The sequence below is a fragment of the Aythya marila genome (assembly GCF_965140915.1).
Source record: "Aythya marila genome assembly, chromosome: 1".
NCBI classification, from domain to species: domain Eukaryota; kingdom Metazoa; phylum Chordata; class Aves; order Anseriformes; family Anatidae; genus Aythya; species Aythya marila.
Genome location: NC_139042.1, coordinates 60,963,153 through 60,985,774, shown reverse-complemented (window position 1 = coordinate 60,985,774; position 22,622 = coordinate 60,963,153). Strand labels below are relative to the sequence as shown.

The 22,622-nt window shown below is 44.1% G+C and overlaps 1 protein-coding gene across 4 annotated transcripts in view; it reads left to right on the top strand.

The window, feature by feature from the left end:
* ARHGEF7 (Rho guanine nucleotide exchange factor 7) overlaps nt 1–22,622 on the top strand; it is a 108,921-nt gene that overhangs the window by 26,111 nt on the left and 60,188 nt on the right. For 3 of the 4 annotated variants that reach the window (XM_082774365.1, XM_082774364.1, XM_082774367.1), the window contains exons 3-5: nt 11,837–11,921; nt 15,372–15,502; nt 18,002–18,203. In XM_082774365.1, the coding sequence (XP_082630491.1) occupies nt 11,837–11,921; nt 15,372–15,502; nt 18,002–18,203 (418 nt within the window). Of the gene's footprint in view, nt 1–9,712; nt 9,750–11,836; nt 11,922–15,371; nt 15,503–18,001; nt 18,204–22,622 lie in introns of those variants that run through there. The other variant, XM_082774366.1, reaches the window with a different exon arrangement.

Genomic DNA, 22,622 nt, shown 5'->3' with positions numbered 1-22,622 from the left:
GCTAATTTGGGGCTCATCTATTTATGCCAGTGAAATTTGGGTACCCCCCTGAGGTGGTGTTCTTGCTCTTGTTAGGACCAGATTGTTAGCAATATTTGTCTATGAATTCAACTATTGATTAACTTCAATGGTTGGGTATCCTCAACAACAAAAACCTGTTCTGGCATGTGTGGTGAGTTGTATTTATAACAGTTTCCAGGAGAAATGTTGTATTTAAAGGAAAGCAAGGAGTCTGCCATTTGAAGATTTAACACCAAGCGTTACAAGAAAAAGTAAGGAATTTCTACTTCTTGCACAGGAGCTAAGGGTTACTTGGGGGGAAAAAACAAGCAATTGGCAAGGTTGCAGCAAATGGAAGGAAGCGATTCTTCACACTCTAACTGAACCGTGCTGATGATTTCTGTGGGTTTTTATAGAAGCTGAAGATGCACGGATCACAGAAGTGGCTAGAGAAGGCTGCAAAATCCATTTAAAGCTTTTAAATGCCGATAGTCCCTGAGACGAACTGTTGGGAGAACATCTTGGTCAAGTACTACTATGTAATATTTGCTTTTCTGTAGTGGAAATCCTTTCCACCAGGAGAAGCAGCTTCAGCCCCTGCGTGTTGCTGTGAGAGAGACAGAAGGACTCACGCTGAAGCAACCACACCGGTCACTGAATTGCAGCTGGTAGAAGCCCATGGTGCTGTGTCCGAGTCTTCATTGGGATGTCCCAAGGTTCAGAGCCTGCAGGCAAATGGTTTCCTGGCCCCATGGTTTCCATCCAGCCACCTGGCTGCAGGAGGTGGTGGCAGCGAGATGCCCCCACATGGGTACTGTTGACCAGGGGACTGCTTTGTTCAGTGCCTGCTGAGGAAAGCCAGCAACTCCTTCAGGTCGGGGTCCAGGTGGTGTTGGTGAGGTGGGTAGGACATGATACAAGCAGCAGGCTGGATTTAGGGCTGTTCTGTGAGGGTTTGAGTGGGAGAGGTGGTGTTTTGGGGAGGATGTTGAAGTTACGGCGTCTGTAATAGGTAAGACGATGGCATGAGACTAGAAGATTGCTGGGCTGTGGTGATAAGAAAATTCAGGTGGAAAGGAGGAACTGAGATAGTGCTGAGGCTGTCTGCTCACTGTAATGCCTTTAGCTCTCCTTGCCAGCTGGGGTCCCCAGCCCATCAGGCAGTGAGTCAGAGCCAGACGATCCTTGCAGCAGCTAATTTCTTGGGCAGGTTTTCTCAATTCCCTTCAGCTCGTGCCCCCAGGCATTACTGTGAATAAGCAGAATCACTGTGGATTTGTTTTTTGTTGTTTGTGATCTGCAAGAGGCGATCATTTATTAATGTTTGGAAAAGTTTTTACAAACTTCTGAACTCCATAGGCTGTGTGAAGTTTTTTAGAGGAACGTTACTGAACATCAGCACGATGCTGGAAGATTGGGTTGGGGGAGGTTGTAGCCAAGTCTTCCCTGTTGGAAAGTAGCTGAACTGTGACATTTCCCAGTGCCTCGAGTGAATCGTCTTCCCCTGCCAGACGAAATGTTTCCCTCCCACATGTTAGCTTGGGTGCTAATCTGGCCCTGCGTTGGGCTGCTTTAGCTCCTGAAACTTAGAGCAATCTTCCCATTTCCCCAGTGAGCGTTCTTCCAGGTCAGCTGTTTGAGTAGGGCTGCTGTGAGAGTTTAATGAATCAATCCCGCGCTAAATGAGCATGAGACAGTGTGGAAGCACTGGGCTGGGAGACGGGAAGAAGAGCAATTCCCTGCCTCAGGCCTTGCCCTGATGAGACGGCTGCACAGGAATGATTCACCTGGGCCTGTGCTGCATTTCTGGCCCCGGGGTGTCTGCTCCACCCCTCCCAGGGATGACCCAGCTGCTGCTGGATGGCCTCAAGCTGCATTTTGCTGCAGCAAATCGGCTTCTGCTTTTTTCCCTGCTCCTTGCCCGAGGATGCTGAGCTCTCCTGCTGCTGCCGAGACAGCCAGACCAGCCCTGCAGTGGTGACTTTTGTAATTTCGTAAGTGCTGGTTGCTCCTGGATCACGTTACTGTGGGTGCCTGGAAGAGAGGGGGCGCTCCCTGGGCTTCTTGCTAGCAGCATTTGTGCTTGCTGAAATCAGAGGTGTAAGCAGAGAATGGAAAAGGAAAAAACATCTTCAGAGGAGCTGCAGCTCAGAGTGCACGCACGGCTCTCAGCGGATTTTACCATGGCAGTGTTACAAAGGGCTTCACTCGGAGCCAACAGAAACTTGAATTCTCATTTCTGGGGGCTGCTCTGCTTCTGCTCGATGCTTTGGGGTTGCCGTTTTCCTTTTGGCGATCATAAATGAAAGCTTCAACGGGCTGCATAGAAATTCAGTAAGCCTTTGTTCTTTATTTTGGCACTTCCCGCGGTATATTCAGGAAGCAATTGAGATTTCTGATAAATCCCCTCTGAGCAGAAGGGGATAGCGCTCCCTTGTTTGTTGTTCTTCTTGAATTTCTAAGTCACCTTGCCACTTCTTTGTGTGCGTGCTCTGATCACGGTGAGTCAAATCCTGCCCCGTGCCAGAAACCTCAAAACACCAATTCCCCTTCAGCCTGCTACCTCCAGCTGCTAGCACACAACTGCACGAGCATTTTCCTGTTTCTTAGTTATACTTTTCGTTTTAATAGAGGTGGTGTGTGCACCACGAGGCGAGCCACTTCTGCATGCTGCTAAGCAGCAGGCCACACGCAGTGCTTGTTTGAGGTCAGTGGGGCTCTTTTTGTCTTGTGCCTCATCTCTAGCCTCTCCTCCATTGATCCTGAAGCTGCGCATCATCTGACACTGAATGCATTTGCTCCAGATGACACGTGAGCATGTGATGGCCTTGGAGCTGTGGGCAGAGCACGTGGTGCTGTAGTGAAGCAGCCTGCGGGCTATTTTAAGAGGCTGGGCGATAACCTCATGGCGTGCAAGAGCTCTTGCAGCGAGATGAGCCCCTTGGAACTGGAACCAGCCCCAGCCCCTGCTCCCTGCCACGCTCTGGGTGTGTCTGTGTCTGAGCGCTGATGTTTGAAGTCTCGGCAATCTCACCGTGCACCCGTGGTGCTGGGGTTTGATGGCAGTGCCTTAAACTGGTATCTAGCTACTGGTAGCCCTGTTCTGCAAATGGAGAGCTGGATTACAGGTGAAACAGGTAACGCTGCCTGTTTGGGACCCAGAGAAAATGCTTTTCCTTTTTTTCACCCCTTGTCAAATTCTTCATGGTGTAAGTTCAGGTTTTTGCTTTACTACATAGCCCTTTCCTTGCTTCCTTATTTTAGAAGGTAAATCTAAAATCCAAATATTCCAGGATAGGCCATCTCGCTTCCTAATGTCTCAAGTCTAGTTACAAGTTTCCTAAATATACCAACTCTTTCAGTACTTGGTTGATTTTGAGCCTTAAAAAAAAAATTGATGTATCACTTCTGAGTTCAGTCATTGGCACACAGCAGTTTGTAAAACCTAGCGCAGAGATTGACTTAAATATTTATGTTCAAGATCTGCTTTCAGAACCTACTTAGCGGGGTGAGTTTTCTCTGTTCTTCAGGCCAAACGGGCAGTCTGCTTCTGTAATCTTAAGCAACTTTCACTTGTTGCTGTTAAGTCATTTTGGTTTCTGCAGTCATTACATGTGATCTGTTTGAGGTCAGTCTTCATCTTCGTTACTTTGATACGTTCAGTTAGCATGAGGTGTTGGTCTAGTGTTTCAGTGTGAAGAGCCATTTCTTGCATTCTTCCTTCAAAGCTTTTTTCCTAACGTGTTTCTTTCTAGCTTTTTTTTTTTTTTTTAAAAAAAAGTCTAATAAATTGTAGATGCGTGAAAATGCATGCAGCCGTGATGTGTGGATTACTCACTAGCACTGGATTCATCTACTTGCCTATACTTCAAGTTGGGACAGAGTTTGCAGCTTCCATTACGGTGACTTTTCTTGTGAGTATGGCATTTCTCTGTAAGTCATGGACAGGAAGGTGCAGAGCTGCCTCTATCTGCTGCAGGTCATGCTGGGCTTCCTCTAAACCCTGACTCAGGAATGTTTGTGTGCTCTGCTGCTCCTTCATGGGGGTGTTGGATGGGGCTGGTGGAAAGATAGGTGCCCAACAAGGATCTGAAACAGCAGAAGCCTTGGGAGGAAGGATGAGCTTCCCCAAACCACGATCTGCATAATGTGACATCAAAGAAGTGCAGCCGCTCTGGCAACCAGCCACTCCAGCAACTTGCATCCATCGACATCTAACAAGGATCACAGGGTTACAGACGTGACCAGTTGGTATTGGTGTAGGCATCCCATGAATTTAGAAGTCCAAAATGTGCCGCTTCATTTCTTGCGTGCAATTGCAAGTTTATTTACGAACTAATTCAAACTGTTTGTCTCATACAAAGGCCTAAAAACTCAACTGACTTGGCCAGTTTTGTCCTGCTACATTGACCTTTATAAGCTATTCATACAGGAAAAAGTGGTTTCATGAAGCACAAGCAGCTATTCACTCTCAGAATCGAAAGAGCAACCCTCGGGTAGATGTTGGCATTGTTCTCAGAAAAAGCAGGGACTCGAAGCTGCCTTCCTCTTCTGCAGCCTATTTATACTGAGAGTCTCCTGGTAGTTCTCTGTGGTTTGTTTGCTTTGGTTTGTAAAATTTGGGCTGGCCTTTTTTTGAGTTGTGGCTCTGTATCCAATCCCATTTGTAGTTTTGGCTTCTAGTCTGCTCACAGCCTTCAGGGCTGCGTGCACTTCTCATCTGTGCTGTCTATAAGAAGCCTTATGAGAGCAGGAGCTTTTTTCTTTAGTAAAAGGTAGCTGATATGTTACAACTTGCTGTAATATCTGCTAATAGAGGCTTCAGAAATGTTTGTTTTTCCATTATAGGGCCAGATGACAGTGCTTTTCAAGAAGAAAAATACTTTGACGCTTCTGAGAAACTTCTCACTGGTGCCTTGAGGAGCGGTTCTGGGAGTGCAGTGGCTTTGGCCTCCGGAGCATTGTAGAGCTCAGGTAGAAGCCATCAGTGAAGTGAGGAAATTAATGTATATGTGGGCTAACTGAGAACCTGCTCTTGGGCATCAGAAAGTATCGTTGTTCTGTACAGGCAGCTTTCATCTAAGGGGGTCGTCACCAGGCTCAAGTTCTTCACTTGGCTTTAATTCTAGTTTTTACTCCACATTCGTTCAAATATCTTTAGTTCTTTTGTTTTTAGAAATTGGACCACTGGGACAAGGATAAGGTAGAATATTTGCTGCTTCTTTTTGGAAAGAAAAGCTTCTTACAGTTCAGTAGCACAGCCTTTAACCTTTCTTGCGTGGTTCTCCCCAGGCTGTATAACTCTTCAACCACGTCAGATGTGTTGGCGGCCTGTGATGACCTGTTCACTTCCTAGCCAGACAGTCATTTTTATCACAGAGTGCTCACCAGCATGCCGCAGGCAGAGGGACTGAACGATGACTTGGTCATTAGGCAGTCTTCCTCTTGTGCAAGCAGGGATGAAGCTGGATAGCAGAGTTCCCCATGAGTTTTGGCCTACGTACCCTGATTTAGGAAAGTAGTTTACACAGTTCTTGCTTATATATATGTGTCAGAAAGAAAGGTGAGTTTTACAGGGCTGGATCTTCCTCAGGAAATGTTTCTTTTTTCCCAGTTGAGATCCCTCTCTGCATGAACACTAGGAGGTGCTTATGCGATTGCTTTGTTCTAGCTGAACAAGTCAGTGTGAGCTGTTGTGTTGGAAATCACCGAGAAATCTCAGCTTCAGTGTCCTGATCAAACTTTATGTTTGGTAACTTCATTTCATCGGCTTTTATTTTTGCCCGGAGTTCCAAGAATGTGAATTTTAAGCCCTTAGTGCTCAATCACTTACTAATATGTCACTAAATGTCTTTTTTTTTTTTTTCTTCCAGTGGCAAGTGAGTTTATCATGTCTGGTATTATCTGTCAGATTGAAAACCTACAAAGCAATTTTAAAGCAAGTTAGGATGAAAATGTGATAGGTGTAGTTCTTGTTGTACAAGTAGAAATTTGGAACAAACTTTTTTTTTTTTCTTGAATAAAAATACAAATGCAGGTGTTGCAAACACTTTTCTCTCTGTAATTGCATATTGTTTTGCTGCTATTAAAAGCCTGTAGCTTAAAATACAAAGCTCTGTAACTTTCTTGCTAAAGAAAGCCCTTCCAGAATTCATCTGAGGATGCTAACTTGCTGTGTCACATCCTAAAAACAACTTCAGAAAGCCCCTCCAATTGTACAACCCCTTTCCAGAAAGGAGCCTGGTATCTTTGTGTGGATGTTTTTCCACGTCATTTTTCTGGGGTTCATGACAAGTAAGTCGTATGTGTTTAACTTTAGGAAAGCTTAGGTGGTGACTTGGAAGCAATGGCAAAAATGTTGTTTGAAGTGAATGCTCTGCATTAGTGCTTTGATGCAGCTGGCTTTGGGGGGAGAAATCTTGGAGATGAAAGGCTTTAGTACATCTTTGGGCACTCTACTGATGTTTTTTTAACCTTTGTCCTCTTCAAATTTGTGTTGTAGATGTGTATTGGGATTCAGGTACGTGCACACATGCGCACACTGCAAACTTCCATATATGCTTTGAATTTGGGTTGTGCCTGCTTTAGTACATAATGTGTTAGGTCTTTAAAGCACTATTCATTATTGAAATCGGAGCTTTTTAGGTGTTCTTAATATAATTAAGTTTTTGTTTTTGAGGAAGAGTTTTATGAGCAATGAATTTAATTCCAGATCTCTGAATCTTTATATATTCTTTGCATATATACACCAAAGAGTTTTAATTTCCCTTGCAAACTGTTCCCAGGTCACACACATCCTGCACTGCAGATCTGTTTTCCCAGTTATTTGTCTTGTTCTAAAAATTAAAAGCAATGTATTATTTGTTTGAGCTTTCCCTTGTGCTGTGCATTATGATTTGGGAAACAGCGTGCTTCGTACCAATTTCCAGAACACTTGTAATCACCTCTCCTCCCCCATCCCCTTTCCTTCCTCCCTGTTGTCATAGCTCCCCGCTTTTCTTATCTTTCCTCTTGCTGCCGCAGCTTTCAGATGATAATTCCCTACTCGGAGCCGGCTGCTGCAGAAGAGCTGAATGAGACCCAGCACACTCACAGCTGACCTGATGCTGGAAGGAACAAAGACATCAGTCCGTGCTTTGCCTGTGGGCTTACCGATGGCATCTCTTCCCCAGCCTGGCCGTGTTAGGCGTGATCACAGGAAGGTGCAAGGGGAACGGCACTCCTGGCTGCCCCTTGCCAGCTGCTGTAGGGGCAGAAATACACAGGGCGAGTGAGGTGGAGGACCAGGAGGTTCCTAATATTTGCGAAGGAGGTCACCATTTTGTAACAGAGCTGTTGTTTTTTTCCTGCCTCTCGTTTCTTGGCTCTCCCGTGGCCAAAAGCTCCGCAGCCTGCCCGCCAGGGCCAGGTGGGATGACGCATTCCCTGCGGTCATGCCGGCCGCTGCCAGACTCGGCAGGTGACGCCGCGAGACCCTGCTCATTTCCTCTCGTTTCCGCCGGCTGAGCGAGCCAACGTGCTTGTAATCTTTCCCACAAGGGGCCCTAGGCCACCAGGCTGAGCTGGAAAGCCTCCGGCTGGTTTTGTGCGCTCAGCCCCGGGGCTGCAGCTTGTTTTGGGGCCGGCTGGTGAGGCGAGCAGGGCAGCCCAATCTGTGCCACGCAGATATCTGGGCTCTTCACGGGGCAGCTCCTCAGCTGCTGAGATTCCCAGTGCAGGGCTTTAAAGGAAGCTGCCATCTATTTCTGTCAGGTGCTTAAGATGCTAATATCTGCTTGGAATATGGTACGTGTGGATATTCAGGGTACCACTCTAGCAATAAAATGCTTATTTAAAAACATCTTCTCATTTTTCTGTTAACCATTTTGTGAACTTTTCTTACAATGACTGCTGGTGCTGTGATGGTTTAAGGGTTCCACTCATCTTCAATCTGCTGGTGGACCTAGGTGATGAAAAAGTGCCTGCCCGGCAGCTTGTCTCAACCACCCCCCAGTTTTTCCTGTCCCCAGCTTCTCATTGGAGACATGGTATTTTGAGAATATTTCCACCGTGACCAGCTTCTGACTTTGTGGGCTAAAAGGGAAGAAGCACAATACGATAAAGGATGCCTGAGGACTTGGAAGTGGAGAGTTTAAAGAAAAATCAGTGCTTGCTGCAGGCTTTTGGCATGCCTGGGTTTGCTCTCACCAGATGCATTCTTGACCTTATTTTCCTCTTTACCTGTTCTTTCACATGTTCCTCTGTTAATGTTTTTGTCACTTCAGAAGGCACTGCTTGTTGCAGGGATGTGAAGGACGGGGATTTACTGGTTTTAATTCATCAGCAGCAGCTCATAACCACCTTCTGAACAGATTTCCACCCCCAGAGGGTGAGCAGTTCAAGTGCCGTAGGCTGACCCGAGTGTATTGCCATGACTGTTTTTAATGTGCTGGAGTTTAAATGGGCACAGGCAGGAGTCAGCTGTGCTCTGAAATGAGAGGATGGGTCTGGTAGCTGCGGAACATGACGGGGATGAAATGCATCTCCGAGGTGTTTCAGTGTGGTGGTGAAGAAACGTCAGAAATGGAAAAATCAATATAGCTCATACGTAATGAATTTTAAAACTGTCTAATTAATAGCTCTTGAAGCAATTACAAGTGAGGAATTGCCTTCCAACGTGCATCTTCCTGTAGGTATTTGCTGCCACTGATACGTGACCACGTTTAATGTTTCATGCATCACCCAGAAGAGGTCAGGACATCCTTACCAACACAGTTTGCCTCCTGCTGAAGTCCTCAGGGCAGAAGACACAGGTGTAGTTACAGGGAGCCAGGCTCGTACACTGAGAACTGGGGGTATGGAGGGGGAAGGCAGCTTCTGAGGGTTGTGGTCTGGTCTGCTTGTAGAGTGCAGTCCGTGCCTGGGATATTGGCGTGCTGGTGTTGTCCAGCAATGCTGAGCAGAGGAGTTCCCAAACGACGCTCTCTTCCCAAATGACACTCTCAGGTCCAAATGTGATATTTTAAAGGGTCAGCTCTCCTAGCAGACCTGCTTGTAGGTGCCAGAATGAAGATCGCAAACCACATACCGGTCTGACTTCTGCCGAAAACCTGGAATGAAATCTTTTTCTCCAGCAATTCCCCTTAAGCTCTTCTGAAAACATCTTGAGATGATTTTACTCAGTTGGAGAGGTTTTGGATGCTAAGTGAAACCAGCAAATCTGCCCGAAAATAGAAGGAGGATGTTTGTTGTGGGCGTCTTGTCTTTTTTTGGACACAAGATATTTATAATCAAGGATTTGAACTCAGTTTTGATGCGCAGCAGCCTCACAAGTTCAGAGCACCTGCGGTTTTTCCATCCTCCTTTATCTCTCCATCAGTTTATCCTTAAGCATTTGTCACAGCACTACAAAGCCCCTCTGGAGGGTGTCCTGGCCCCCTTCCTTTTATTAAAAGCTATTAATGGCATCCTGGCCGGGACGGTGCTGCGGGTGGCTTCCTGTCACGCTGGCCCTGCCCGGCCCCGCGGGGAAGCAGACGGTTCTCGTATCCTCTCATTGTGCTGCTGTTTCCTGCGAGGAGGCAGCGGGCTGGGCGCATGCCCTGGATCCAGGCCTTTTTATGGCCCGCAGCGTGTCGGAGAGCCCGCTCACCTCCTTCTCGGGTCCCTCCTAGCCCAGCTCAGCAGGAAGCCAGGCGCGCCCGCGTCCTGTTGTGCTCCGGTTAGCCTGCCCGGGAGAGCGCTCTGCTGAGTCCGAGTTCAGAATGAAGGTGAGCTTAAATCTATCTAAGATAACTATTATCAATGTTGGTAGCACTGAGTTTTAAGCTAGAGCTTATAATATTATCTTAAATACTTCTTTTTGATAGTTCTCTCCCTGCTTTTTGGTGCCTTTCTGACCAATTCTGGAGTCTGCACAAGCGCTCGGCTCTCATATGTCCTTTTTTTTTCTTTTTTTTTTTTTTTAGGATCAGAGCTGCTATTTTGTGATTCTGTTCATTTTTTCAGTTTGCTAGTTTAAGAACTGCCACAGTAAGCATATAGCTAGTAAGGAAAACTATAAACTCCTGTTGCTGCTTTCTTCCATAGGAGCTTTCTTTGTTCCAATTAGATCAGTTTAACCACTTCGCAACAGTCTGATTTCCCATTTAAGTTAGGTGTGTAAGTTCTGCTGTCACTTAGGCTATTTACTTATCTTGCTTGTGTGCGTTTTAAAATAATTGCCAGTCTTTCTGGAAAAGAATTGACACCTATGGGTGGTGAGGCACTGGCACAGGCTGCCCAGAGAAGCTGTGGCTGCCCCATCCCTGGAGGTGTTCAAGGCCAGGCTGGATGGGGCTTTGGGCAGCCTGGGCTGGTGGGAGGTGTCCCTGCCCATGGCAGGGGGGTGGAACTGGGTGATCTTTAAGGTTTCTTCCAACCTTTCTGTGATTGTGAGAGTCTGTTACAGAGCCCACATCAGGGCAATTCCCTGGTCCCTCTACTTTATCCTTACAGCTTCAAATAAATATGAATACTCCTGAAATTATCTGTAGCCCGGTGAAACTTGATGAAATAATTAGGACTGACTTTGTGCGAGCAATAGTGGCTTGGTGCACGAATAGAGTGAATTCTTTGGGAAACCTTTTTTTCCCCCTTTATTGAATAATTCTGTCACTTAAATGTTCCCTAAATCTGCTGTTGTTAGTAGATCACACAACAGGTCTCAACTGGTCTGTCAGTCCCTTAGGTGGCTACTTTAGATAAATTCCATGAAAATTTTCCCTACTCTTGTTTTAACCAAGCTCCCTTTCTCGTTGCAGCCTTCCTGTGCCCCTCTCTCTGGGGATGGAGCCTTTTCCTGTCCTGCCCCTGCCGGCTGCCTTCCGCACTGCAGGCATCCCGTGGTAGTGCCTGCGGGCTGGGTCTTGCCAGGAAAATAACCCAACTTCTTGTTGACTCTTTTTTTTAGATAAAAGCTGTGACGCTGCAGGAAACTGAATCTTTCTGTTTCTTAAATCAGCTGGAACAACTGTAATAGCAGCCTTTTTTGCTGTCCTCTTTTAATCTTGCACAAGGGAATAGTGCGACTCCTTTCAACCTGTGCAGAATCTGCTGCGAGAGCGATTTTCTTGAGATGGTGGATGAGTGTTTCCATTGCCTCAGGCAAATATTATGGGTCTCTTCTCTTTTTTTCCCTTCCCCTCAAAAATCCAGATGTTCAATGTCATCACCCAGTGCTTGAAAGCTGCTGGTGTGTTTTCTAAGAGATAGTTTGAGGTTTGGATCTGCTTCCCACAGTTAAAAATTAAATCAAGTGAAATACCTTCACCTTTTACTCCTCCCCTTCCCAAACATCATTCTTCATCTAACCTATCCAGCAATGTAAGATTCATTAAGTCTTAAGAAATGCAGTATTCCTCTGCCTTGTAGAATAAAGAGGTGGCAAGTACGTTATGATATTTATAAAAGCATTGTATGGACAATCAGGTAGGATGGCTGTGAGCTACTTACAGAAAAAGAAGAACGTGCTGAGAGTAATGCAGTGCTTTGAATGCTACCAGGTGACTTGGTTGGCCAAAATGTCTGAGGATAGGTGCTCTCTTGTGATGATGGCATTTTATTCAGCTTTCCTGTAGTTTAAATGACACTTTCTTTTTTTTTCTTTTTTTTTAATCAAATGCAGTTGTTTCTGTGTTTTTTCTTTCTATTTAAAAAACAAGTTGTAAAACTGAAAAAAGGGGGGAAACCCCCCCACATTATAACTGATCCATGACAGCCACTGGAAGACTGATCACCTTAATCATCGTGATGATGATAGATGCGCTCAGTTTAAAGGCTTGTTTCTAGGACTTAATGTATGCTCTTTTCTTTTCAGACTTTTGATGCAAATGATCTGTATCAGGGACAGAACTTCAGCAAAGTTCTCAGCTCTCTAGTTGCGTTAAACAAGGTAACTGCAGGTAAGTACAGTTCACTCTTTACTTTGCTCTCCTAACTTGTCTTCAACTTGCATCAGTGTACATTTATGCCTGTTCCTATACTTCAGATAAAAAGAAGCTCTGCAGCATTTTAGAAGAGTTTCTTCGTTGCACTCTATTAAGATTTTAGCAGCAGCCTGTCTGGGTTCTCCAGTTTCTTCTTCAGAAGAAAGTTTTGCTGTGGGCCAAAGACTGAACCTTCTAGCTGGCAATAATTCTTAAAAAAAAGAACCTATTGTTTGTTAGTGTTATAACTATGTTTTTTCTTTTATAGTCCTCCTTTGGTCCATTAGAAAATGGATTTATTTATTTATTTCTAGCATCAGAAAATACCCCTTAGGAGCGACTTCCCCAGTTGAATTCTTAGTTGTAGTGAGTGGGCATGGAGCAGTACCACGGATTTCTTTGAAGTTACTTAGGCCAGTTGAAGATGCTGCCTGTCATCTCAACTTCAAGTGGAAATGTAGATCGTTTCTTTACATCTTTAAAGCTGCTACAGCACGCTGACCCATTGCAGTCTTTAGGAGAGAGGGACGAGTGCAGCTGTTTGGTCCAGACATCAGTAGACTAATATCCACATCCAGAAGTCACAATTGTAGCTGGCCTTAGGGAGGACCCCAACTGATCCCTTTCATGGGGGGAGGGAGGTGTTGCTGTTGGTATGGAAACCAAGAATCAAACCAAGAATCAAAACCACATGCAAGCAAACTGTGTTGTTGCCTCATTCCTAGAAGCAAGCAGAGCTGCATAAATCTTCCTGACCAACTGTACTTCCAAACAATTTTAATTGGGGACTGTGTCGAAGGCATTTTAGACCCTACCTCCCTAGTGTAGTATTGGAAGATGACTTTCAGATCTGAGTCTGCAGAAACATCAGGCTTATGCAGATTCTTCTGAGATGAATCTTTTTGTGAAGGGAGGAGCGTGAGTAATGAGCCTGAAGCGTGATGAAAGGATGTTAAATATGTTCCCTCCCTCAGGTTCTTTGACTTTGGAGAGGATAGGACTGAGGTACCAGTTGCTTTTTCTAGACAGATGAGGGGAAAAGAATTGGTGTGGGGAAATTGAAGACTGTGGAGAGGAAGAAAAGGTGTTACAAACACTGGAAATCATTGGATGGAAGTGTGAAAGTTCTGTGAAAACTACAGAATTTTGTATTTCCCTAACATGCAAATCCTGTTGCCAGTCAAGATTCTTCAGTTTTTGGCAGCAGAGATGATTTCTGTTTTTTCCCTTGACAATAATGCCACTGAGAAAATCATTTAACATGTTTATTTGGTATTTTAATGGAAACCTTAGTGAATACGTGGAGTCTGGAAGCCCTTAAAGTCTATCAAAGTGTCTAAGTAATACTTGTAAATTATTATTACTACTTATTGGTAAAAATACTTGCAATTTGTGTTGTTTTTTTGTAATATTTTTTCTTCTTTTCAAGTTGTACAGAGGCAGCTTATAATTCAAGCCTCAAAAGGTGCTCTTGTGGTGGCATATTAGTTGTGCTGTTGTAAAACAGAAAACACTGGAAATCAGGCCATGCTTAAGCGATTTTTACGTAGAGCATTTTATGGTTGCCCAGAAGCTGGAACACACCACAGTGAATAAACCTCATGCTCTTTTCCTGGGTGAACTGCCCCTAGGTTTAATGTTGGATTTGATGGTGTGTCTCTTCTCCTACTTGACCGCAGACAGGAACCATAACAAAATGGGCATGGCGATGTTTCAGGTTACTTTTAATCCTGAAGTTCTGTCGGTTCTTCACGGTTCTCTTCCTATTGCAACTTGAAAGCTTTGGGGAGCACTGGAATTAACCATAACGGGATGATTTACAAATTAAGGCCATGATCTAGTCTCATTTCTCTCTAAGCATTTTATTTAAAAAAAAAAAAAAAAAAAAGAATGAAATAAAGCTTTTGAAAAAAGAAAAAAGATGCCTGTTTTTTTTTTGTATGGACTATAATCAAATCAGCAGTATTTATATTAATGCAGTGCCCTTCAAATGCTTTTAAGAAAGCAAGTTCAAAGTGTGAGTTTTTTTATGACTTCAGTGTGCAATGATACTACCCATATGAAATATGCAAGTGAGGATGAATAGTTCTAATATCACACCATTTGACTAGGGAGTTCATCTCCATGTATTTCCTGAAGGATAATGCTTTTTGGAGCATAATAATGACTCACTTAAGGATGCACGTGAGGAAGGTGTTTGCTGCAACCCTGCAGTGGCTGAGCATCCTTTGCCAACATTTCCCTTCTGTCCTCATTGCCCGTGTCACTCTTGCCCTTCTCCTGCACCTCGGCTGCTGTTGGATGCTGTGCTGAAGCTGGAAGGCTTTCTCTTGCGGGTTAATCAAGTTGTCCCTTCAGATGTGCCACGGAGCAGCAGATGTACTTTGTTCACCAGTCTCTTTATGGAGCTGAACCTGTGTGTGTCGATTCTTTGACCCAAAATAACTAGGATTGTGTAACCATTGTTTGCCTTACTACGAAAGCGACAGTAGGAGAATGTGTTTGTCTCTGTGTACCTCTGATCCAGGTCAAGTGATGGGAGACACAGCGAGCTGCTAGGAAAGATTAAGGGGCATAAAAGCCAGGAGAGCAGGTGGGAGACTTGGCTCGTCCCAAACCTGAATGTCACTAGGCAGAGTGACATTGCTGTGTTGCTTTCAGGGCTCTTTGAAGCTTAGAAGCCCACTAAATAACATCCTTGGGTATGGAAAACATGAGGAAAAGGATCAACTTGTCACACACAGGCCTTGCTGGGCCTGCACTGCCCCGCTCCCTGCTGGGGTGGTGGCCTGGGCCCTGCTGCCCCCTCGCTGTCAGCCCTTTGGGTGAACTCCTCAAGCTTTTTGTGAGAGGGGCAAGTGGAAATGGGGAGAAGTTGCAGGGGGTGAGGTATTCCTTGTTCCAGGCGAGCAGCTTGCTTCCTTTCTGCCCCTTTCACCCCCCTTGCCCTTAGAGAAGAAGTAGCTGAGCTGGCAAAAAGGACGGGAGAGAGGGCCGTAGGAAGGCGGTGGAAAGAATGTCTTAATTGAGAGGGAGATGGCCGTGGCTGGGGGGAAGAATTAAGAAACAGATGTGGCTGGCTTTACTTCAAGCAAGCTTTCTGCATTCAAATGTCTTGGCCACTAGCTAAAACGATGTTGGTTAATTACCTTTAAATAGACTGGTAGCGGGTAGGAATGGAGAAACACAATCCTAACCCTCCTCTTCCTAAATAGCTCAGACTGTTTTCCTGTCTGTACGTGGAAGAAACAGACAGTGGCTCTGGGTTTCAGTTCATACTATTGCTTCATTTTCTTAAAATCTTGAATTATTGAGCAACCACGGATACTTCGAATCTGCTTTAAGTACGTGAGTGTTTCAGGAGTGGGCAGAAAGCTGTATGCAAATCTGTCAAATTCTGACATTTGCTTTTTCTTCCTTCTCCAGACATCGGGCTGGGCAGCGACTCTGTATGTGCACGTCCCTCATCTCATCGGATAAAGTCTTTTGATTCTCTGGGGTCGCAGTCTTTACACAGTAGAACTTCGAAGCTCTTTCAGGGACAATATCGGAGTCTGGTAAGTTCTGGAACTGAAACATGCTGAGGTGTTTTTTTTCTTTTTGACTAAATTGATAAGTAAACAATAGCGTAGCAAACAACTGTTGACTGTGTTTGCTCTCTTTCACCTCTGTAGTTCAAGACTGCGAAGTTCTATTTTTACAGCTTTTTATGTTCCAAAATACATGCAACTTTTCTGAGAACTTTTAGGTATTTTGTTATTGTTTTTTTTTTACCTCCCTCATTTACCATTCCATGTTGTCTGCATATGGAGTGTTTTTCCAGAAATTACTTCTGAAGTGTAAGGACTTACTCTTATAAAGGCAAAATCTCATGTTCATCTTCAGCTATACTGACTTAATGAGTTTAGGGATGAAACCTCAGCAAGAGTAGTACTTCTCGTGTTGGTAGTACTGGTAGTTATTCTTCTTTGCTGCTAGGTTTCAAGGGGAATCCTCCAAATAGCTTTCGGGTAACTGGGTGGCACGGGCAGTTGTTTCACAGTGCAGCTGAAATCAGGGTGGACTACTGCACTGAAAATAACTGGTGAAAGGTGCTTTTAGCAACTAAAAGGTTTATAGGAAGGGTTCAGACCCCTACTGTAAACTGCTTTTTTCATGTTTAGGGGAGGCATTTTTGAACTGTGTGATGATTGCTATGCGGAACCTTACCACAGTGCTCTGCTTAAATTTTCTTAGGTGTGGTTTGACGTGTTTTCTCTGGTAGCAGGGCCCATGCAAGTTCTTGCCCTAGGCCACTAATTCCAGCTCCCACTCTGCTGTTCGCCACCCACTCCGTTTTGCTGGTGAAACCATTTGAGACCAGCTGTTAATTGGATCACTGAAATAATGAAATTTAAGTGTTTGTATCAACCTAGTGACTTGAGCAGCTTTGTAGATGGTTACAAAGGGGTGGAAAAATGCTAGAGCAAGGAGAAGAGAGCTAGTGACCAACACCAAGAAAATACTTGGTTTGGTTTTGTTGCTGTAGATGATCAGTTGGGAACAGTTCCTACCAGTTGTTACTCAGTTGGTTCTGCTGGAGAGCCTGAGAAAGGGCATGGGCTGTAGCTGTTGTCACTATGCAATGTTGTTGTCTATTTTGTGGCTTTTTACTGTTTACTAAGGCAAAATGAGTTTTCTTGTTGAGCAATTGTAATAAATGAGAACACGTGATGTGCAAGCACAGACTGAGGCGGAGACACTTAACCGGATCTATGCCATTGTCAGATGTTTCGTGACTTGCGGTATCCTGGGGCTTTCTGTGTATTTTCAATGTTTCATTTGCCCTCATTTTCCTACAGTTTCTCAGCCACTAACAGTCTGATTGTTAAATTGAGATGTGATACAATAACGTAATTGCTGTGAATATCAACTGAGCTGACATGTAGTATGATTCTAATGACATTACACAGCAGATATTTTAATCACCTCAAGTATACAGCCAGCATGGAAGTGAAAATCTCTTACCTGGATGGCTGACTAGGATCGCTTACAGTTGTTTTCTCACTTAAATTACTTTTTATTTTGGTTATAAGTAGGCCTTACTTGTAGTAAAGACAGGCATGATTAGTAATCTTGTTCTCTTGGTTACAATGCAGTGGTTTGTGTTTGGATTATTTAAAGCTGTTTTATATATTTAGCTTTTTTTAGCTGTTTTAACATAGCAGTTAGTCCTAATTCTCATTAAATGAAATAGAGAAATACAGAAATCCAAGAACAAAATGCCAAGTTTGAACACCATTCCTTTGAAAGACTTGTTAGAGTAGCTGTTAGCATTTAGTTATTACAGAGCCATCAACTGCCTTCACATTTTTGACAGGGAATGAGCATGTGTATGGGCAGCTGCAAGTCTGACGTGCTTCAGACTTGCACCTGTGCTAACATTGTGGCAAATGATTTGTGAGTATGGCACAAAGTACTTAAAAGTACTCAATTATTGAACTGATTCTTAGGTTTTGGGGAAGAGCACCGTTTTCATGCATGGGCAGAGCACTGACGTGCATGTCCCAGTGTGGAACCTTCCAACACGATCCATTATTGGCAGGGGGGAAGCTGCAAGCTCTCCGCTGTCCAGAATTAGAGGTTTTGAGTTAAACCTAACTCAGTACCACTATTCCCAGTCCAGAATGGGTTAGAAAACTCTCTGATGTAAAGCTGTTATGCCTTTTTAGTTGCCAAGGGCAGTTTCAGTTTATACAGAAAATAGAAATTGTGGGTTTTTGTTTGTTTGTTGAGAGTAAGATTTAGTCTTTTTTTTTTTTAGCTCTGTTTACCTGCTTCTGATTTGAAGGAGCTGTAATAAGATGATACACACCTGGGACTGGTAGAAATCCATGGATATAAATGTCAGAGGCACCAGAAATGGCAAATCATTCTTGCAAATCCTTAGAATAAAAATGTGTGCAGGGAGAGGGCTGGCACATGCACACACACACTATTTTAATTCTATGCATGTTTGTTTTGTTCATGAAATAATTGTTTAAATATCTAAAGTTATCCATTTTTATCCTTTCTAGGACATGACAGATAACAGCAACCATCAGTTGGTGGTGAGAGCGAAATTTAATTTTCAACAGACGAATGAAGATGAACTTTCTATTTCAAAAGGCGATATTATTCACGTTACAAGAGTGGAAGAAGGAGGCTGGTGGGAAGGAACTCTGAATGGCAAAACAGGGTGGTTTCCAAGCAATTACGTACGAGAAATAAAATCCAATGGTGAGTTCTGAAGGAGGGTGTATTTATACAACTGTTTTGCATGGAGGTGGGTAGTTGGGACTGATTAAGAACTAATGTTTCTTATTTAAGCTTGACTGCATTTACTGACCTTCATTCACGGAAATCATTAGGGCTTAGGAACTTGTACTCCTCCCCCAGCTCACTATAAAGAGTGCTGTAGGGGTTTTGAGGAAACACGAAGCTTGCAGAGAACTCCCACGTCCTTTTGCCGTCTGTCGGTTGCAGTTGGGCTGCTGTGACTTCTTCAGTCTGAATTTCTAGAATGCGAGACGTTGGCTCTGACACTGATGTGCTTTGAGTTGGTACTTTGGGCTTAAATAGTGTGGGATTTCCTGCCACCCCAGCTACCTCCCCCACAGAAAACCCCAAACCTACACAGTTCTAGTACTTTGAAGCAAATGACTCCTGCAGGAAATATCTTGAATTATAGCAAAATCTGCTCTGTTAGATTGGAGACAGTTTTGTAAGATCTTGTATTCGTGATAACTTTTCCCTTTATTGCTCCCGTGCCTTCCCCTTCTTTTTGTTCAGGCTGCACTCTTACACCAAAGATTACCCTGAAAATCACGTAGTGAAGGTGCCGTCTGTAAATGTCATCTTCACAACCATATAACTAACCATGCTTTTTAACCTACCAGGATGTTGATGTGGGTGGTGCAATCTTCTGTTTGTCTCTTCCCTGTCTCTGCTTGCTTTCAGAGACTGGGGACAGCCCTTTTGCTCTTGTAACTGCCCATGAGCTCTGAGAAGCTTTACCACTCTGTACCTTGTCATAGCTCCAATCAAAACACCTCTTCATGGCCACGCTAAAAACATTGGCATAACTTTTTTTAGGCAGCCAGACAGATGCTTGGTTGCTAACTCAAGCTGTGAGGTTAAAATTCAATTTTTAAACTTGTTCTTTCTTCCCCACTTGCATTATCTTACTTCCTCCTTGTTATGCTGCCTACAGTCTCTGTTTGCAGAGTGCTGGGCTCTTAGATCTGTGTGTCTCTGTCATTGTCAACTAGATCCTCTTAGGTGTAGTCAGGATATAAAGACTTAGCTTTAATGTTCTTCAGAGGTCTCTCAGATGGGGCTTATCCTGAAAAACAATTCCCAAAGCATGCTTTTTCTTGTCTGCAGTTTTGCAGCAGCCTTTTGCAGCAAACGGGCTGAATATCTCTTCCCATTGTTACTCATTTAAAGCATTGTTGGGGAGATTTTGTTTGGATTTCATCAGTTCTGATGTCACCTGACTCCTGAACCTGCTCCAGAATGGAAGCAGCTTTTAGCAGTGAATATAAGAGAACCAAAAGCTGCCAGCAACTGAAGCTGAGGTTATTTTAGTCTTTCAAGTATACTTCACTGGGTAAAGTAACTTTCCTAAGCAGGAAAGCTGTGAGGCCAAGGTTAGTACCAAGTGCACTTGGATTCTTGCCAGTTCTCGCAACCCTGCCTGATGCCTGATTCCCTGGGGCTGAGAGGAGGTGCTCCCAGGTTTAACTTCGACTTCTCACCATCAGAAGAGTTTGCTGCTAAGCTCTTCCTCTCCCTGTGCTCTGTAGGCACGTTCCCAGTGCTACAAGGGCTTGCTCCCTCTGGCTTCTGTGAGACTGCTCGCCTTCCTGGAGCACTCCCATGTGCTCACTTTCTCCTGGGGAAGGGAACATGCACTTGGTTCAAGTAGTGCCAGCACAGAAAGAACGGTGCCACGTGTATGATGCTCGTTACGAGTGGTTGTAGAAAAGATAATGAGCTTTTTAAGCAAAGTATGGCGTTTAGTTTTCTTAGGCTGAAAAATGACTGTAAATTCAGGGGAAATAAAAATCCTTTCCCATCTCAAACTTATTTTGCTGTTGACTCTTTCTCTTCTCTGGAATGGATAAAAGAGGATTTGCTTGAAATTCTCTGCTTATGATCAAATCTCCAAATAAAAGAGCGAAACTGTAGTCGTAGTTTCTTTTCAGGTATATGCCTACACTGTAAGGATCAAAGGAAGATGGTCCATTTCTCTCTGCATCTTCCGTGAGCATGCTTACAGTTCCCTTCTCAAGCCCTGTAACACCTTGCTTTTCTAAGTGTTTTTTGATTGCTAGTCAAGAAGTATTTTGAAATACTTTTTTCCCAAATCTTCATGCTGCTGTTATGTTCCACTGTTCCACATGACAGGGTAGAAGATTTAGGTATTTGACAGTGTGGCCTTAATGAGTTTTTATTTCTTACATAGAGCAGGGGGGGAATCTTAAGGTTTAGGTGGGGTCTTACCTTGTAATGCTGCTTCTGGCTTGCACAGTAGAGAGGTTTGGAGACTTTGAGAGTTACCTTAGGAAAAGACTAGCATTTGGCCAAGCTGGGAAACACTTATATAGCGACTGCTATTAGCTAATCAGTTTAAAAAACAATAACAAAACATTACACGGTGACTTTCTGGGTATTAACATTGTAACCCCTTTAAATGGCACTATTATGCAGATGATGATACAGCTTTGAAAAAAAAGACATTTGGATTTGCAAACATTGTTTTCTAACCCTTCAATGAAATTCATGTTTGATTGCTGTCTAGCTTCTCTTCTGTCAGGCTCTCCTGGCAGTTCTGTTGGTAGCAGGCCCAGTGCACATCAGTGTTAATAGTTCTTCTACTTGGATGGCTTTAAAATAAACCAATAAATCAGGTCATGGGAAAAGGCAGGGTATAGTGGAAGAGTAAAGTGTATCTGCTGGTCCCATCCTGTGGTGCTCAAGGGAAGGACAAACACCCTTTCAGCTTTAAAAATAATTAAGAAAAAAAAGAAAGGGAAGTGCTGCTTTTCTTCTCCCCACCCATGCACGCTTGGAGGGATATTTTGTTCTCTTGTCAAGTGCTGTTCTACAGGCAAGAATAGATGAGACCAGTACTTGAGCAGGTGCTTGTTTGGTTTGGATCTGCTTGTGTGCTGTACATGTTCTTGCCGTGTTTTCAGCACTAATGGGACAGGTTTACACTGGGATGAGGAGAAAAGCAGGCAGAAGGAAGAGGCTGTTGTATGGGAAAGCCGAGTGTCTGGCTTAGGTCACACTTGGGAAGCTGCAGCTCGCAGTGCTTTGAGGAACGGCGCTTGTGTTGGAGCAGGCAAGGTGCCAGGGCCTTGCTAATGCTTCTGAAACCTGTGGATTCCCTGATTGGAGACCTTTACGTGTTCCCAGCATTTTGATTGGGGAGACACCTGCTTGAAACGTTGACTGAATTATGCTGTATGCTTGTGCAAGTACTCTGTTCTCTCATGAAGGGTGATAAGTGACACTTATCTTGTTTTTTTTTTGCTGAGGAAGTGATTCCTTATATGCAAGATCAGGGTTTTCTCCTCTGTGATGCGCTGTGTAATAAGCTCCTTGCAACAAGACTGTCTTACTGCTCCTTGTGAAGCCAGGCAGGGCTCGGAGGCAGGATACCAGACGTGACAGACAGATGGACTGATTTGCTGTGTCTGATTCTGTGTTTCTACAACAGAAATGGCCTTTGCGTTTTAAAAGCTGAGTGTTGATGATGGCTGTTCAGGCAAAATGGCTCTAATGTGTGATGCTTTTTTCTTTCCTCTTTTTAAACCTGAATTTGTTCTTGTGTTTCTTCTGGATAACTGATTTCAGCTGAACAGCTGGTAACAGAAATAACTGTGTATTTCAGCAGAAATCTCCTGTCTTCAACAGCTTAGGACAGAAGCACAATGTTGGGGAAATAGATGTGTTCTTACACCCTTTAAGATGACAGTAGCTGGAAGAAGAGCCCCTATTCTATGAGCAGCCAGCTCCTGCCAGATTAACAAGGGTTGGACATCTGTATTCTGATGGAGTTCAGTGATGGGTGTTTACCTTCTTCCCCAAGCATATCAGGCTGTTTGGTCTCTCCTTTCATGTTTTTGGGCATGTGATTAATGTCACTCGAGGTTTGTGGTGGACCTGAAAGTCGCTATAAATCATAGGATCAGCTGAGTGCTCCCAGAGAGAGTGAAAGTAAATCACCAAGTTTATACAAACAGCATCATTTCCATCCTTCTGTACAAGGAAACAAGCTGTGACTGCCCCATAAATGTGTAGCATTATCTATCATACATAAATGAGTAGCTGTGTGGCAGCTTATGGCTGACTCTGGCTGCTGGGATCTTAACTAAAAGGATCTTGTCTCTGAACGTGGTAAGAAGTGTTTTTGTGCCTGTTTAGTAGCTTTATGACCATACTACATTTTTAGAATAGCTTCTTTGAGGAGCGTGGCAGTACAATACAGAGAAAATCCCCGTAAAGATGCCCCATGAGCGCTCCTGGGGCCTAAGCATTCCCTTTGAGGACTGCTGGCTAAACCCTCTGGTCCTGCCAGCCCATCCAGCCCTCCTGCCTGCGGAGATGCAAAGGTGCATGTCTGGGACTGCAGCTGGGCAGCCTGAA